The sequence below is a fragment of the Kryptolebias marmoratus genome, linkage group LG13 (assembly GCF_001649575.2).
Source record: "Kryptolebias marmoratus isolate JLee-2015 linkage group LG13, ASM164957v2, whole genome shotgun sequence".
Taxonomy (NCBI): domain Eukaryota; kingdom Metazoa; phylum Chordata; class Actinopteri; order Cyprinodontiformes; family Rivulidae; genus Kryptolebias; species Kryptolebias marmoratus.
Genome location: NC_051442.1, coordinates 2,731,067 through 2,749,975, shown reverse-complemented (window position 1 = coordinate 2,749,975; position 18,909 = coordinate 2,731,067). Strand labels below are relative to the sequence as shown.

The following is an 18,909-nucleotide window of genomic DNA, read 5'->3' as shown; positions in this document are numbered from 1 at the left end:
TAAGAATCAGAGACTCGATCTGAACCAGACTAGAGGGCCGGATGAAACATTACAGAGGGTCGGGTCTGGCCCACGGGCCTTGAGTTTGGCACATGTGCCTTAAAGGAACACAAGACGTGTTGGGATTCAGAGCATGTGTTGTGGATGACTCTCAGCTACTACCACCCAAATTATACCTCAATACCAGCAAATTTGAGCCGTTTTTGTGGCGATCTTAACTCCAAAAGTTAATCAGATGTAGATGTGCCTCCAATGATTACTGTCTGAGAGTTTCATTTAAATTTGTCCACTCGTTCATGTGATATTTAGCTAACAAACAGGGTTGGGTCCAGCAGATCTTGTGGAATGAGTGGGGATGACTCTCAGCTACCACCACACCAAGCTTTAGCTCAGTATCTGTGAAACTGACTCGGTTGGAGCTCCTAAACGTGTTTCCTTCGGTCAGCTGGCCGTGGCGGTCATATTGAGCTGGATCGGCTCCAAAAGGTCAATGAGTTGGAGATAAACACCACCTGAAAGTTTGAATAAAATCCATCCGAACAGGAACCATCTGACCCGGATCGAGAACCAAATTCACGTCACTCATTTCTTCTGACAACCCCGACATTTCCTGAAAACTTGATCAAGATCTGTTCGTTAGATTTGAAGTAATCCTGTGATCAAACCGACCGATCAGTCTCAGCTACTACCACACTACACCTTAACCAGCATGTGAGCCATTTTGGTGTCTGCTGAGGTCAGCTGGTCGTGGCACTTCCGATCTCCCTCTGACAACAGACACAAGAAGCCGCTCAGGTTTTTGAAACGGTTTATTTAAATTTGAGTTCATTTACAGCAGTTCCACTGAAGAGAGAGAGAGAAAAAGGGGGTTTGAATGACGCCTTAGCCACAATAAAACCTACGGTCCTATCTACGGTTTGTACAGGAAGGAAGATGCAGCTCCACAGTGCAGAAGGCACAGAGTTGGCTTAATACTCGTGTAAGCGACGCTAACAGGACAGGAAGGAGAAGAACGTGTAACTGCAGCGTTATATTGGATGCTTCTCTTAACATGGAAAGAAAAAAACCTGACTCCGTTGCTCTAAATGGTGTCGCGGTGGAAAAATACTAGTTTCAAGCAGCTGCTCATTAAAAAAACAACATTTTTTTAAATAAGTGTACACTCAACGTGCGCGGCGTCTTGCAGCTCGCAGGATCCCGGATAAAACTAATCTTTAAGTGTGTTAATCCAGTTTTACAATAAGTGAAAGTCAAAGGAAACCGGACGGTGTTAAGGCAATTCGCAGTTAATGAGAGGCGATTCGATGGACACGGAGCGGATATGTGCAGGCGAAAGATGATAATTACAACAGTTTGGCAAAAAAAAAAACAACAACATGGCATGCTCCAATCACATCGTCAACATTTTAACTCACAAACACCCTGCCAGTCACTCAAAACGTCCAAACAACAACAAAAAAGCTGCCAGATTTCCAAACAAACAAAGAAGTGACGATCAAAGCAACAGATTGGTGTTTAAATGTGACACATCAGAATAAGGAAGACTTTTATACGAGCATCAACTCATCAACTTGCACACAAACAAACCCAGTAAATGTAGATTTGATATAAGAGATTTGATTTTTTTTTTTTTAGCCACAAAACGATCAAACTTATAACGTGAAAACCACTCAAACGAAAACACGATTCAAGTAAAGCCTTTTTCAACTGAAACAGAAAAACCATCAGCTTCAAATCACTTGGAATTCTTGCATCTTAGATTTAGATTATGCTGTTTATAAAAAAGTACATTCAACAGGTACATTAAATATGGAACAAAATTATAGTACAGAGGTAAGTAAAACTTATCATTGGAAAAGAAAAAATCAGATAAAATCAAACGTTTCGTTCTCTGCTTCTCCTTCAATGAAACGGTGGGAAAACTACGTTTTTATTTCTTATTTTAGAACAAACGATCATTCAGGGAGATTCAGCCCAACACAATAAGAGCGACGATAAACGAGGTTTTATTTTGGTGGTGATCAGACAGTCGGATCGAGGTTTCAGAGAACGTCAGTCTACAGCCGCCAACAATCATCCCAAACTCACTCACTCATTCATTCACACAGCGAGCTTATGAACACGTTAGTCAACTTCTCTGAATATCCAGACGCAGATTAATTAGTTGGTACCCTCACAGCTCATTCATTTCTGATTCAATAAATTTGATTTTGTTGGTGGATGAGTTTAAAACGGATCAGCATCTCCTCACACATTCAGCCCGTTTAAAGGGAGCGAACAGTTTGGGTTGGTTGTGTGACCACGCTGAAGACGGAGCAGAGGAAGGTCTCCATGTCGAAGGTAAAGACTCCAAAACCGTCTCCAAGCAGCTTCGTGACCTCTGACCTCAGCTGTCGAGGTTATTAGGAAGCAGACAGTTCCTGGGGCTGTGGACAACCTGCCAGGATGTGGACGCAAGAGGGAAATGCGACCCCGGGTGGATCATACGGTAGAAAAAGGAAACCATCCAAGTTTCTGGGAGTGAGAAGAGAAAACTGGAGCTTTTGTTCCAGTCGTATCAGCTGTGTTTTTATTATTATTATTATGAAAGGGTACCAAAAACATTTATCCATGTCTGTATATAAACGAATCCAATATTTCCATTAACGCGGAGCACAGCTTCCCCTCGGAGAAGACCTAAAACTGCGATTAAATGCGTTTTAATCAGCCGACAGCTCGGGTTTGGATATAATTAAATTCACTTTTCACACGGAGACCAATGAGATCGCTCAATTCAGACGGATCACATGTGAGCTTGGACAAAAAAAAAAAAAGTGCAAAAAACCTGAAGGTGCGCTAACTATGCAAAAAACTTGATGTGCAACTGATATCTATTCGCCTAAAATAAATGTTTATTTAACAAAAACTTATATATAATCTTGTCAGTTGCATTAAAGGTCCAGTGTGTAACGTTTAGATTGGCAGAAGACAAATCTTTGTGGTTTTTGTTCTTTTGAAACAAGTTATTCAGATTTATTTTCATATTTTGATTGTTTTTTTATGGCCACTTGTTGTGTAAGGGTATCCAGTTGGTTGCTATTTATAATTTGCGCCACTAGGTGTCACTACATTCCACACGGTGCAGCTGTTTATGAAGTCGAGACGAGAAGAGTTGCGTTTTTAAACAGAGAGATCTGGCTGTAGAGGAATAAAAAGGTAGATAAACGGGACAATAACCTCCGTACGGCAGCTGAAACGAGAAGCCGACGGCGAAGCCAAAAACCAAAACGTTTTTTCAGGGTGAAATCTGCTGAAAACCGTCGAACGGGACGGGAGCTGAGACGAAGCTGCTCGTTAAGGTTTCCTGCTGACGTTAACGTGTAATTAATTAATTAATTATTAATTTAATACACTGCTCCACTTTCTTAGTCCTTTAAGGAGTAAACTAACTGCACAGAGCCTGAACAGACAGTGGAACGTTAACGTTCTGTTTTTAATGGTTTTCTATCATAAATGATAAAACTATTTGTCATCCGTGGGGTTTGGGACGCCCTAACGCTCACCACCTGATTAGAAATCTGTGGTAAATGGCAGAGAAATGACTACATGAATAAAAATAAAAACGATAAATGGCTGTCTGGTTGTTGGATGTGGCCTTTGTACTCGTTCTGGCACGGCACGCAGGGGGGGTTCAGGCAAAAGAAAATAAAAACAGACCAAAAAAAACAACAAAACAGAGGTCTGACACAGAAACTCAGGAGTTCCAATGAATATTTACACCACAGATACAGGCACTTGTATATCTTTGGTTGGAGAAACCCAACATTGCGAGAGTAATGCATTCACGGAGCTTTTTGTGTCCCTTTTTGTACTTCCAGGGTTCACGAGGCAACTGGGATGTAAATATTTTTATTTCCTCCATTTCTTTTCAGTCCATGTTACAGGTAACCTCTGGCAGAGCTCTGTGAAGTCTTTTTAACCCTCTGACAACGCCACCTGAAACACAAGAAGTTCATTTTAGGGTCATCCTTTGACGTGCACGCGTATGGACTGTGCTGCTTGAGAAGATGAGGATCGAGGAATGATTCATTGAGGTGACAAGAGTCCTTACATCGGACGGAAATAAGAAGGAAACATCAAACAGAAATGCTCTTTCTGATAATATTCAGCTGTAATTTAGAGGTTTTTGCTTCACAACAAACCAGCAGAGGATCTGAAACACCGACCCCTCTGCTCCGTTTGGTGTTTCTCTCTGTAACGATCACAGCATCCCTCAGTTTGACCTGCAAACAGCCACGTTTATAAAGACAGGAACATTTCAGCGGCGGGTCTTGATTTAGCACAAGATTCAGCTCGTATTCAGGAGTAAAAAAATTAAGTTTCCTAACCTTCCTTCCTTCCCTCGTTTAATAAAAACATTTAACAGGGTTCCTCACAGTTAGAATCCCAAACTCAACATTTCTGCTAATTTTTGACGTCAAATTAGTCTTTAAAATTTCCTGTTATGGTTCAAACGGTGGTGGTTTTCATCATCGGTGTTTTAAACGAGAAAAACCACCAACTGGGCTCAGAGAGGTGGGCAGCTTCAGTCGTTCAAAGACGTTCATTTGGTAAAACTGAGCTCCCATTTATAGTAAAGGAAAACCTTTAACGGTTTGTTGTAACGTACGGTTAATAATCAGCCGTATAGAGAATTTAAGTTGCCCCTGTTGGAGTTCACAGTCTTGTCTGAAGACACGTCGACGTAAAGACGAACTGAGGACCTTAAATTTTATCATTAGAGGTCTGATAATCGTATCATCTGGGACAGAATCCGTCTCAGAAACCTGTAATCTGATTAAAGTCTGTGTTGGAAATCAGAAAGTCACAAACTAAGACACTGGAAGCTAAACGAGGTAGATCAGGGGCTCCGCTGTCCTGGAGGTTTTAGGTTCTTCTGATTCAAACGGATTAATCACCTCCTCGTGTCTCCAGAATCACGTCCACAAGTCGTTCATTTAAAGCAGGAAAACGTCTAAAACATGAAGGAGATCAGCCCCAGAGGAGTATGTTCGTATTTTTTATAAACCTACTGTGAGAAAAGCTCTGCTACTTGAAACAATTCTTTAAAAAATTGGAGTTTTGTAAAATGCAACAAGGATCAGAGTCTGGAAACACGAATGTTTTCTCAGAACTGTGCAGGAACCCCAATTTAAATGTTTCTAATCTCCAACGAGCTCCGTCGTTATTAAATTCTCTCCATCTATGACGCTGCCGTGTTTTAAGCAACCACAGCGAGTGAGGCGGTAACTGTGTCGGTGTACGGACCCCCTCGAACAAAGAAAAGCCACTCTGAACTGATCAACGGAGCCGTTTTAAACAGCTTATCATCCAGATTAAAGCCGAGTTTAGAGCCACCATCACTGACTGTGAGATAAACAAAACAAACACGAGGTCCGACGACCAGTTTTTAAAATATCCTCAACATTCAAAATGAGGAAATCGTTTGGATTTAAAACCTCCGGATCGCTGAAACTCATCTGCTTGGAGGTGAATCCATCAAACACGACGCAAAGGTGTTGACATCAATCTGCTGCTGAAGATTTTCGCCCTTCGGTGTGTTTGACACAAACATTACAGCCAATTAGGTTGAACTTCAGCTACAAACCGGAGCCAGATTTATTCTTTTATATTATTTTCAAAGTCCAAACAAAAAATAAAAAAAGGATTTTCTTCCTGTTCAATAAAACAACCAAAAGAATATTTGTGAATCTCTCTTTTAAAACAAATAAATCCATTAGAAAGAAAGAAATCGCTCTCATTAGTTCAGATTTGGATGAAGCTGCATTAAATAAAACCTCATTCTCTTTAAAGAAGTTTTATCCACGAACCTCGCCGTGATTTCTGTTTATAAAGATGCGTCACTAAGGCAAACATTACCAAAATACAAGCTTCACAACAACAAATATCCAAAGCTTTTATGGTTTTTCTGTGGATTTATGAAGAGCCGTTCTGCCTTTGAACACACAGACACGAATCAGAGAGAAAAGACGTGACGATCAGAGGAAAATCAGAGGTGTGATTGGATTTAGTGTCTTAGACCGATCACTGGTCGACTGCGGCTTGGCAGAAACTACCTGTCGAGGTCATAAAGCACTGCTGGTGTCTGTTGTACCTTCTCATGGCAAAAGTCGGGGTTGGTTTGTCGCACTTTGCCAGGCCGCCCTTTTATGACTGCATAGCAGAACATAGTGATGACCATGACAAACAGGAAGTAGCTAGTGTGCATCAGGTGGAGGTTGATGAGAGAGCGGTCGTCCTGGAAGGGCAGAAGAAGAAAAAGGCTTAAACTCACAGAAGTCCTCCAAGTTTTTAGCTGCACGAATCAAACGGATTCGGGTCTGATTTCTGTCGACTTGGGACACAAACCGGGTCGAATCTCTGACCTTTCCCAGCCAGATAAGAACCTTTCCACCTTTTTACCGTGTTAGCCTCGAAGCCTCGAGCTCAGAGCAGCCGGGGTGATGGAGAAACGTCACGGAGGACAGAATCCGGAACATTTTACTGGTCGAAGCTTTCCGCTCCGCAGCTGAACCTTCTGGAGCTCAGATGTGTGATTTTAGCAGCTCTGTGTCATTTAACCACTGCCTCAGAGGAAATTAAACATTTTATTTCTTCTGTTTTAAAAGTGAGAACAGCTCTTCTTCTGCTCTGCTGCTCCAGAAGGTCCTTCCTGCTGCTGGAAAGACTCCCTAAAACCCTTATTTGTCTTTAGTTTTCCTGGATATAACATCAGAAGAAGGCTGCGACTCACATCTGGAACAATGACGGTGAGCTTCGGGTTGAGTGCGTGGTACACCTTGCCGATGGCTCCCTTGTAACACCAGAAGGGGTTGTAGTCCTGGCTGTACTTGGTGTCCGAGTCTCGGGCCGTGGTGAACAGCTTGTACCAGGACGTGGCGTTGGTGTACGTCTCCGGCACGCAGTGCGGCGGCTGCCTGTAAAAAAACAAACACACAGACAGCCCACTGAGCCGTTCTGCCGGACCGGACTCTTCCAAACACAGCATGTACTGCAGAAAAACGGGTTTTGTTGAACCAATTTGTTTGTTTGCTCGGTCTTGTTTTTGGTTTAAAAAGGATTTCCAAACAACTACTGCTGGTTTGAAGGCTCGAAAACAGTTTAAATAAACAAAAAGTTGAGGAAAAAAGGCAAAGGTCAGATGGATGAAAAGCACAAAACAAGAAATGATAGATAATTTATATTTTTTTACAGCACATATTTCATCAAATGCAGTTCACTTCTCGGCCACTAGGGGGCTATAACCTTCCCTGACAATGTACACGTCAAAAAGTGAAGTTTTAATGATTATAAAACCATTTTAATAGACAATTCATGACATCAAACAGAGATAAACATGTTGGCTGAGGCCCTAATCAATCTGCTGACAGAAATTAAGCTGTTTTTCCACCAATAGGAGCTAAACCAGGGGCTGGAACCGGTTCTTAACCACCCGTCCCATTTTCTTTACCTACTTTCCTGGAGCTGGTGCCTATCTGGGCGGGGGACGCCCTGGACGGGTCACAAGTCCATCACAGGGACACACAGAGACAAACAACCACTCCTGTCCTCACTCAAACAGGTTTAGGTTCAGTTGAAAACAGCGACGTGAATCTGTCAGTAAAACGAAGACGCTGCAAGCTCGTCTTATTCGACTTCCTTTTCATGATTTGTCCCGCATCAAACCAACAAAAGGTGCAACCAACTCTAATATTAATATAACTTACATTTTCATCCCCTTTCGGTGTAGCAGCACATTCCTTAACACATTCATAAAACACAGTTTATCCTCATCTTCCTCATTTTGACAAGTCCCAACAGCCAGAACTGAATTCGAACCTTAGCGCTGGAATGCAGATGCCCTCGCAGGTGTCGATAACTTAAACGAGCTGTCACATAAAGTGCGGTCACCCGACCCGGGAAAGTGCTTCCAGGGATACAGAAACTGGGTTTACATTAAAAAAAAGCACCTAAAAGACAGTAATTACACAAACACACAACAGCAGCAGGAGCTTAGTTTGTTACTAGAGTCAGAAAAATAAAAAGAACCACAAACTTCAGCTTTTTTTCCAGGATATTTCCATTAAAACAACAACTGAGCCCTGCGAACACGATAACGTGTATAATAACGCTCAAGCAGCCAACACGCCATCAGAACCGAGCCGTGGAGGCGGTCCAACTCACACTGTGACCGGGAAGATATTGCTGGCCGCGGTGATGGTCATGCAGGTGCTGAACACCACCTGCTCGCAGTGTCCGTGCAGAACGCAGTCGTCCGAGTTCCAGGACACGGGCAGCGTGAACGTGATGTTTATTTCCTCGTGGGCTTCTCGGCCTGCAAAAAACGCCACAAAAAACACGTGAATCGTGACACGACGGGTTTTTATTTTCTCTGAAAACATCCGGTTGAGCGGAGCTTTTAGTCCCTGAATCTGAATGATTTTAAAGGTCAGATCTGAGCAAACGGGACGGTTTCGGTTCTGTGAAACCCAGTTAATAAGCTGCACTGTAAGACAGGCAGAGGAAGAAATCATTAACTGCGGCTTTTCTTGGCTTAAATAGACCGAATACACTCTGCAGGAAATCAACACAATAAATAATGACTGACAGGTTTTATGTGACATTCAGAAGGTTATCAGCTGAACATGAACTAACAGAGCAGAGTTTTATCTTCTAAAAGCAAAAAAACACCCAAAGAAGAGATTAAATGTATGAAATCTGTCTTGTGCGTGATGCAAGCTGGTTTAACGTCATGCAAAAACATGTAACTGTAGAAAGAAACAAAGAAAGATTCTTTTAAAGACGATTTATACTCGATTTCTTCTCCTTCTGTTGGGAGTGGAGCGTGTGGCGTTGATGCCAGCTGCAGCCTCGGGCTCAATGAAGCCGTCGAAACAAAAACTTCCCGTCGTCTTCAGCAACACAAACTCATCTTAGAGACGCTAACTGTTGCACCAGACGGGACTGAAGCTGCTTTAGTGCTCATTTAAAGTTAAAGTAAGGGACTCTTAAAGGATGTAATCATAGTTTGCTTGATAAACTGCAGGAACGTCAGGGTTTCTGACATTTTATTAATTAAAAGTGCTTATTTTAAAGCACAGCTGAAATATTAGATTTGCTTTAAATCCCTAACTAAGAGGTTAAAGTGATGCATTTTCTTTGAACACTCAGATTTAAAAATGTCTGCAGACGGTGGACACTGTTTGCTTAAGCGGCAGTGTGAACGGAAATAAATCTGGCTGGAAAACAAACTCGTCTCCATTTTGTTTCTGTAGTTTCAGAGAACTACAGCCGTGTTTTCACAGAGGATAAAACTCCCGAATGTCCACAGAAATAATAAGAAATAAAAAAACTGGTCCGAATCTGCCAAGTCCTCATTTTTAAAGTCGGTTAAAACACAAAACTGGCCGAGAGGAACCAGACCAGCGGGATGCTACTGAGACGATCTCCAAAAAGAAATCTAAATTTTAGCTGCGCTCGGGTTCTTCAATCAAGGATACATGGAGTTATTTTACTTTGAGAGTCAGAAGCTAAATAATTTGGGAACCACCAGCCAAGGATCTGGTTTCACAACAAAAAGGCCACCGTTTAAAATTAAAAACAAACTTAAAAACGCGTCTCTTCTGTCAGTCTGCGTGCAGCAGGTCGGACCTTTAGCTGTTAGCAGAGAAGCTCTCAAAGCCGATAAATTTCACCAATTTATATGAAACCTAAAACCGCTCCGAGGAACACTCAGGTTTATTTTCATCCAGAACCATCAGATCTGTGCTGAGGTCCAATATTTGATTAGTTTTTAACTTGATTTATTTTCCAACCAGACGAAACCACGTCCATCAGGTCAGGGAATGTGTCGTAGTGCTGATATATGGCTTTGATGTTTCTGAACTTTAAATTCAGGTTTAGGTTCATTATAATAACTGCAGTAACATGAAGTAAAGGTCAACACAAAAGCAACATTTTGTGGAGTTTGACCCAGAAAACATTTCAAACTTGGAGATAAAATTAATTTAACAACCAAGTGAGTAAAAAAATAAAACCCAAACCTGATTCCCTGACTTTTTTCTTCAGATAAGAAGCTAAAACAAAAGTTTAAAAAGTGAGAAAGGACGCACCTGAGAGGCCGACCTGCTGCCCGAGTACCGTGGCGTACAGATGGGTGATGTTGCGGGAGTAGCCCCCAAACGGGCGCTGGGGGTCCAGGGTGAGGGTGATGGAGACGGAGATGTTAATGGGACCCGAGTCCTCCAGCAGCAGGGGCGGCTGGGTGCTGGAGCGAGCCTGCCCGCTGGTCACCACCGTGCTCTCGGGGGTGGTGGACTCGTTCAGGCCGTGCTTTATAGTCTCGTTCTCCGACACGCAGAAGTCCAGCTCGTTGTAGCGCAGCAGAAACGTGTTCCAGTCCTGGGAAACGGCGAAGAGGAGAGGGAGGGGTTTAAACCGTGACCCAGAGTCTGACTCAACATTAGAAGGAAGAATGGTGCTCAAAACTTCCAGCTGATATTCCATCTGAATGCATCATGCAGCTTTTTTTATTTGCATTTGCTTCCTGGTGAGGTTTAAATGCAAAAACCAACACGCAGGATATTAGAATATGAGCTACAGGAACAGAACGGCAGCGGTTTGTGAACGTTTTCAGCTTCAGATCTACAAAACAACAACGACAGAGACTCAAAGTGAACAAACATCACTAATTAAACAATTAAATTAGGATTAAATGTCAACTTCAACACCTGTTATTACTTTTTTCATCTGTTTAACCCTTTTAAAACCACAGGGATGACAGGTATTATAACATTTCAAATTACTGTAACTAATCCAATCTGCACTTTACAAGAATTTATAAAAAGAAAGTTGAAGAAAATTCAATTCCGTTTTTGTCCTTTTCTTCTTATAAACACAGTTTTAGGTTTTTAATCACATCAGAATGGGAAACACTTTTAAAGTTCTACTTCTCCTGAGAAAAAAAAAAAAAAAATTATTTAATAGTAAATTATTAAAATTTTGACAAAAATAGAGAAGAAAGACCAGGCGTTTTAAGAAATGTTGATTATTCTGCTGCTAAAAGGAGTTAAGTGTGTGTCGGTCAAATTAATTTGATTTGTGGAAATGATCCCGACACTCCTCAGGTGTTGTTTCACGTCCCGCCACACTTCGCTGCAGTGCCCGCAGCTCGTCTTTCTGCGCTGTCTCCGGTTCTACGTCTTATTTGAATATGCAGATTCCATCCAGGTGGAACAGAGATCAGATTCAGCCTCACGAGTAAATATTTAAAAGGGCCAGGAGTCGTTTATTATGCTGCTAAAATGAGCTAATGTGAGAGGGAAGTGGTTCATATTTCAGCGCAGACACATTAAAGCAGGACATGAAGAGACATTTCGTCCGTCCTACCTCCGTCAGCTCTGGAGACTTGATCTCCTTGATCTTGAAGAAGTAGCCGATGGTCAGGAAGGCGATGGCCACCGCGCTGACGCTGATCATGAAGATGACCAGAGGTGGCCGGTTGTTGATGTAGCCTCGTAGGTTCTCTATAGGATTCAGCAGGTACACCTGCAGGGAGACAAACACAGACGGGCTCAGATTAAAGGTTCCAGATCAGACGGACGTCCGGCAGGGGGCGTATCGAGATCCAGTGCCCCGAGAATAAAACGGCAAGAGACTTAGCGTGTTCTCGATGAGAACAGAAACCCAACCACTTCAAACCTAAATTCAAAAAGGCGGCGGTTTAAACCCGCCAGGCACTAGGACCACGCGGCTCGTCCCTCGTGCAGCCTCTGCAGCTACGTGCTGAGGGCGAAGAGCCTCGGTCGGGCTTTTATTTTAAACAGAACAGACTTAAAGCTGAGGTCACATGATGGCGCTCAGAGTCGAATCTGAACATTAAAATAAGATTTATGGACAAAAGGTAATTTATTTTACATTTCTGTATGACTGATAAGACAAAAAAAATCTGTAAATACGGTAAATTTATTTTTGTTTTTCCAAGAAAACCTCGATCAGGATTTAAATTTCAGCTCCTTGTTTAAATGACGCGGGCCCCTCAGAGGTCAAAGGTCACTTACAGGTTCTCTTGCTGCACGAGAAGTCAGGAAATTGGCTCTTGGTCACGTGACGCCCTCCGGTCCTCGACACAAGAACCGCTTCTCTGTGATTGGTCAGAAGCTCTCAGGTAGCGCCAGATCTTCCTCTTCCTCCTCCTCATCACATGTGAACTCATAATCGTCCGTCTCCGTCTGGCCTCGTGTCGCCGTGTTTACCTTTGTCGATTAACCACACCTTTGTTTGCCGTGAGCGCGACGCCTTCTGCAGCGGGAGGGGTTTTCCCAGGAATTCTCCTCCGAGCGACTCGTGAAAGGTGCACGTGAAAACGACCAGGTGACCTCGATCCGACGTGGCATCTTACGGAGCCTCATGAGAACTCAGACAGGCGAGTTTGTGGAAAAAAAAAAGCTTTTTTTTTGGGTTAGGGTTAGGAATGAGACTCGTCTCGTTCCGTCTTCTGAGACAAGTCTCATTACAACCAGTGAGTCTCATTAAAATCCGTCCAGTGGTTCATGGAATATTTTGCTAACAGGCAGCTGAAACATGGTATTTTGACACCACTGAACATGCTTTATGTAACTTTAGTTTTTATTTAAAATTAAATAGGACCTATAAACACTTCCCAAACTACTCTGTTGTGTCTCAGGACAGGAAGTGTCTCTCTGGCTCCAACTGTGAGGAGCGTGAGACACATTATGGACCTGAAAGCCACCGGCCTCATCTACTCATTGGCAGATGTTTTACTGAAGCAATAAGAGCGAAGCAGAGTCATTTTCTCACTGTAACAGGATCAGGGAAGCTGTCTGTGTGGCTTTATTTTTCATCTTTTGAGGCCACAGATTTAAATCACGCTGTAAATGTAGCCTTGATGTCTCGTTCTGCTGCTGCGGCTCGTTGTTTTTTTTTTTTTGCTCGTTAAAGCACTGAAAACTGGGTCCGGCGTGCGTTCCTCTGGGAACATGTTTTCGTCTCGAGAAGCGTAAAAAAGTGAAATTAAGACGAGCCACGCTGGGCAACAGCTGGGAGCTGGACACCATCTTGTGAGCGGATATCTGCAGCTGCGGCGGCCGGTTCCAAGTACACATCTGTGAAGGTTCAAGTCTGGTTATTTTTATTTTTTTACAGCTGACAAAACCTTCCCATAGATGTTAAACGACCTGCTTCTATTGTTTGACTCGCAAAAACAAAACATGAACGCTTTTAAAACCAACTCAGTGATTAGTAATTACAGGAGAATGTTTTATGATGGAGCCAAACGGTGATTTGAGACGAGGAAATGCTTCAGCGTCAGATAAAAACCCTGAATCTGATCCAACTAATCTGCCTAATCAAACACAAAAACGGTTAAAACTTTACAGATACTGAGCTAAAGTTTGCTGTGGTGGAAGATGAGAAGCCTTCTCCTGTCAGTTTTTGGCACATTTAAATATCTTTACACCCTGAATTAAAAAAAACTGCAACTTAACAGGAAATTAGTTTTAATTTTTGATGGATTTGTGGATATTTACACATATATATGCATATAAAATGCTGTTTTTTTGTTAGAAAGCACAACAAATAACCACATTAGCCTGAAGCCAGTTGGCTCTTTTTCATTTGGGATCAAATCAATTTGCCCCGAGCACTTTCCCAAGGTCACGCCGCTTGCCATTTATGACATTTTTCATCCATTTTCTTCCACAAGTAAACAAGAGTCCGAACTGCTGTCAGTGAACTCGGCTGCTATATTTCAGGCAGGACAGGTTACATTTTACCACGGGAGCCGGACAAATTGCACGAGGGACACGTGAAAGGGCGACACCTGCACACCTGCACGCCCGTCGCCGCTGATCGCCCTGAAATGGAACAACAACTGGTTTGGCGAGATGTTTTCACACAGCAAGGCGTTTTGCATCGACTCTCAGAACAGGAGTTAATGTTTAAATGACGGTAAGAAGGTAATTTAATCCATACTGAGGTTATTAATGGATGTAAAAACAGCATTATGGCACCAAGAAAGAGCTGACAGCTATAAATGTGACTTGAACACTTGCAGGGGGGTCTTTGCCAATCATATTTATCTTTTATTCCTTAAAAACATGACCGATAATCTGCTGGAGAGTGTTTTGAAGCTTGACACTTCTTCTTTTGTCCCTATTTTTATGCTTCTACAGCCCCATATAAAACAGGTTTCAACAGCACTAGTATAATAATCCTGATTTATTCAATTTCAGGTAATTGTTGGAATCGTTTCCTTATCGAGTATAAAACAAACAGGATAAAAATGGTCATAAACTCCACTTTTAGCCCAATTAATGGAAAAACAAAAGGGTTTTGTAAATATATAAACCTGAATTTGTCCACTTTCCTCACACAAAATGCACAATATGCCGTCTTCATCAGGTGCAAGGACTGACTGAGGGCTTAAGTATTAAGTTTAAATCATATTTTTTTACTATATGTGCAAAATATTTCAGACCTAATCAACCTTAGAGGTAGTCACAAGGACGAATAATTGTGCAAAGACAGAACAAAGTGATAATCACTAAGAATTAATCTTTTTTGGTGTTTTTTTAAGCTTTATGTATCCGAATGAATTATAATCCAACGAACTTAATCACCATTTAATTTAACTTCCTTTGAAGAAACTATAAGGCTGCATTTTTTAGGAAATGCTCAAAAAAGTCAGAAGAAAACAAGTCGTTTAGCTAGCTCCACACTGCGGGCTGTCAGCCTGCTAGAAAAAGGTTCAAAACCCGAGCTCCTAAAACCACGACAGCTGGTTAAATTTGAATAAATAACAAGTACTCACCATTTTCCCTTCCTGTGGAGACGAGGTTGGTGGTTAGGAGGTGTGCCGTGGGCCACAATAATAAAGCTGCGATGTCGGCTAGCTGGTTAGCCTCCCTGCGAAGCTAGCTAGCCTGTAGCTGCTTTAACGGAGCTAGTCCCTCCTGGATATACCGCTGAAAAGCAAAAGTCTGAGCTCGGAGGATACGGCCGGGGTCTCAGCGTACGAAACAACACGTTTACCCCTTCCCATTCTCTGTTCTTAGGCGTGCTGCACCTCTCCCGAGAAGCATATATTCGGTGTTCAGTCTGGAATAACGTCAGTGCCTTCCTGTCTACATCTGAGCCGCGCACCCCGCGAACTGCGTAACGAAAGCGTCGCAGCGCCGCGTTCTCGTTATTCTCCACGCGGGTGTACGCTCGGGATTCGGCGCCGGCCTCGTTGGAGACGCGGCGGCGTACGCAGTTTACGTAGCCAGAACGCACTTAGCGTGTTTACGACTGGCTTGGAGGCTGCTGCCGCTTCAAGGCGCCACCTGAAATGTTTTGCTCAAGAGAAATGATCGGAGCTGACGGTCGTGTATGTTTGTTTTTGTGCACTTAGCTTGAAACTTTGAGATTTTCCTTAAGTTTAAATGCGTTCTGTTCCAGCTTTTTTAAAATCTTGTGTGTGTAATGTATGTCTTCTTCCTGGTGAAATTTTATTTCCGACTGTCCTCGAAGGCAACGCAGTAATACTAGAAAATAACACGAAATCCTGCATCTGTTAATATTATTTTTAATCATTATTATGGCTAAATTTAGATTGATTTGTGTCTTGCGTATATTGGGATTTTTTATATTTGCTTTAAATTTCAGAATGTATGGATATAAATATTAACTTCAGTGATTAATTGTACACGTTTTAGTATAAATCTCATTTTATGATACTCAGCACACAACGTGAGAGAGCGTTGTAATAAAATGTGTCAGAAAAACAAAGAAAATAAAAAAATGCAACCTAAACCGTGATTTGATGCAATACTTTTAGATTGCTTTAAAATCAAACTCTAATTATTTTGTTTATTTAGTTATAATTTGTACTAAAAGGACAAAAAAAAAAAAACTTCACAAACTCTACTTTTAAAGGTATTTGTTCCTGTCAACCATTTTCATCACAATATAAAACAGCCTTTTACAATAATATTTAGTCAGTTAAAACAAAATATCCTTCAGCACACTTATTTATGTCCCTTCTGTTGCAACGAAAACAAAATATGAGCAACAGGAAAAAAATTGCATCTTTTCTATGCGTTTTCTGCTGTTTATTGAAACGTTAAATTAGGGATTTTGCTTTTGTGAAACAAGCAACTCTTTAATCTTGCCTATTCCCTTTGGCAATAAATGAAAACTACGTTACAGTTGAACATTTTATTAAAAATCACAATTAAATCTGAGAGTAAGGAACATGAATTATAGAGATTTAATATTAGAGCTGTAAATTAAATATATATAAATTATTTACTTGCTCCTAGTCAGCAGGGGGCGGTGTGGGAAGATTGAGATACCAAGCTGCCCAAGAAGAAGCTTACCGGAAATAGACTTTTTCTTTTCGAAATAATGCAAAAGGCCCGTGTTACGTGACAAAAGCACGGCCACCTTTAGTCTAAAAAGTAATGTACCTGTATAACATATTAAATACGGGGTATGCATAAGTTTTATGCATCTTAACTTACTATATTAACCACATATTATCTATAAATAAGACGTCATGCTTTTGTTTTGTAAACTCAAACAGGAAGCGGCTGTAACAGCGCTTCCCGTCTTCCAAACGCAGGTGTAGCTGTTGGCTAATAAACAATTAGAAGGTGTAGCTACTTTAACTGTACTCTTACAGTTTGCACCGTTTCTGCAAGGTAAAATGGATACATTTTTGTTGTATTATCGGCGAAATGTCGGAATTTGTACATATTTTTTAATTTTAAGTGCTTTATAGTTTTGCATTTCGGCCATGTTTGGATAAGAAAGAGTGGCTAATGCTAACACATGTCACGTCTTTGTGTCATTAGTTCTGTCTCACCCTCACGGTTTCATTGAAAGAAATGGATTTTTATTCTGAATCTGCGACAGTGACTTAAAAAGCAGAGGAAACTCTGACTAATACATTCCTATTTTAACAGGGTAAAGGTTCAAAATACAATAAAGCTAGAGTTTTTTTTTTAACTTCTGAAAAGCTTGTTATCCAAAACCCTTTTCTTAATAAATGTTTCTGTTGCTCTTTTTGATAATGTCTGTCATCTTTATCTTTTTTGTGTTTGTCAGTGCTCTGAAAAACAACTATCTGACATTTTAACAAATAACTGATAAATATCAGACAAGCTATTATTACATTTATACCAAATACATGCTTGGGTGACTCTTTATAGTGTTTATGTATTGACATCATGCTTTTATTTTTCCATTAAATGGGCTAAAAGTGGAATTTAATACATTTTTGTTTTATACTTGATAAGGAAACCATTCCAACAATTAGCTGAAATAGAATTAAAGAGGATTATTATACTAGTGCTGTTAAAACCTGTTTTATATGGTGACGTAAAAGCATCAAAATACATAAATAAGTTTTTATTTGAGTTTCAGAAGATTACTTTGAGGTATCTTCTTCAATTTTCAGTAAAACCTTTTACATTTTTTTGTGTTCTTGCATCTTAAAGTCTCCCATCCTGTCTTCAACCTTACTAATAGACAGCAGGTGGTCTGCAGATTTGACAGGACGTAATGACTGTGTGATTAAAAACAATTATTAATTGGTTTAAAATAACTTAAAAAGGCTGGGGTTGAATTCCTTCTAAGGGTACTTAACAGACCTTTTAAAGTCTTTTTATGGCAGGGATGTTTGGCTTTTTTAATCTGATGTATTTACAAAGAACTTAAAATGTGCCGATAATTTCTGTAACGTGAATTATCGTTTCCAGACACCAGTTTTATATTTTTTAAAAATTCGCAAATTTGAGCTTCATTTTAAGCTGGCAGCTCTTTTACGCAGAAAAAAAAAGCAATTTCTCTGTAACCATTGTTTGTTTTTGCTGTTTCAGGTTCTAAATTTCCCTCTGTCACAACTACATGCAAAGACATCTCATTTTATTTGTTCGTAAGTCCGTCTGGGTGCGTCGACAGTCGTTTGGTTCACTTGTTGGGTGTCAGCAACTCTCCAGATTGCTCAGAGCCGTCCTCGTCCCTTCACACGCCGAACATCTTCCCTCCCCTTCGTGTTCATTACAACTTTCAGGGGAAATTAGTCATTTTACCCCAGTGTCCCATAAACAAGGCCTTCTCCAAAGGTTTCCTCCCTGGTCTTTCCTGCACCGTCGTTCGTCTAACCGGCCCGATATGTCAGAGCAGAGGTTCATCGTGGAATATGCCAAACGCGGCACCGCAGGATGTAAGAAATGCAAGGACAAAATCCCAAAGGGCGTAGTGCGCATAGGGAAGATCGTGCCGAACCCTTTCAGCGAGTCTGCGGGGGAGATGAAGGAGTGGTATCACGTGAAGTGCATATTTGAGAAGCTGGAAAGGGCAAGAGCCACCACGAAGAAGATCGAAGACCTGACGGAGCTGGAGGGCTGGGAGGAGCTGCAGGACGAGGACAAAGAGCTCATTAACAAACACGTTTCAGGTACAGCAAACACTCCATGGATTACTTTGTTTCTCAACTTTTTGTTCATCTGATGAGCAGCTGAGAGGCTGAGAACCTTTGAGTTATTTTTGTTGTTGGATGAGATTTAAAATCACACGAGCTCCGTTAACAAAGTGTTGTTTCAGGTTAATGACAGTTTACAAAAACAGCCTGAAAGTTCTCATACTGTGAAAGCTGAAAGAACAGTTTTTATATCTGGTTTTATGCTGGTGTAGATTCTCAGTCATCCAGGCCATGGTAAATTCAAAAAAAGTTAAAAAACAAAAACAACTGGACTTCTATTCTGTAGTTGAAGACGTTTCGCTTCTCATCCGAGGAGCTTTCTCAATTCAGAAATAGAGAGTGTGGAGTTGAGCTTTTAAAGCTGAGATGTGATGTAAGCTGGATTGCTTGCAAATTGTTCTCAC

At 41.3% G+C, this 18,909-nt stretch overlaps 2 protein-coding genes across 3 annotated transcripts in view; one reads left to right on the top strand and one right to left on the bottom strand.

The window, feature by feature from the left end:
• Nucleotides 1-791: 791 nt before the first annotated feature.
• tmem248 (transmembrane protein 248) lies at nucleotides 792-15,208 on the bottom strand. Of its 2 annotated transcripts, none has more exons than XM_017429180.3 (7): nucleotides 14,849-15,208; nucleotides 11,407-11,565; nucleotides 10,131-10,419; nucleotides 8,203-8,353; nucleotides 6,773-6,956; nucleotides 6,096-6,277; nucleotides 792-3,975 (listed from the first exon to the last, which is right to left on the bottom strand). In XM_017429180.3, the coding sequence occupies exons 1-7, from the start codon at nucleotides 14,849-14,851 to the stop codon at nucleotides 3,918-3,920; spliced, it is 1,026 nt and encodes a 341-aa protein (XP_017284669.1). In that variant the 5' UTR covers nucleotides 14,852-15,208; the 3' UTR covers nucleotides 792-3,917. The 2 variants fall into 2 exon arrangements, with proteins under 2 accessions (XP_017284669.1, XP_017284670.1); XM_017429181.3 differs by having other exon boundaries at nucleotides 6,134-6,277; nucleotides 14,849-15,207.
• A 1,397-nt stretch (nucleotides 15,209-16,605) lies between these two features.
• lig3 (ligase III, DNA, ATP-dependent) overlaps nucleotides 16,606-18,909 on the top strand; it is a 24,402-nt gene continuing 22,098 nt past the window's right edge. The window contains exons 1-2 of the mRNA XM_017429175.3: nucleotides 16,606-16,721; nucleotides 17,901-18,481. Coding sequence (XP_017284664.1) covers nucleotides 17,929-18,481 — 553 coding nt within the window. The 5' untranslated portion in view covers nucleotides 16,606-16,721; nucleotides 17,901-17,928. The remainder of the gene's footprint in view (nucleotides 16,722-17,900; nucleotides 18,482-18,909) is intronic.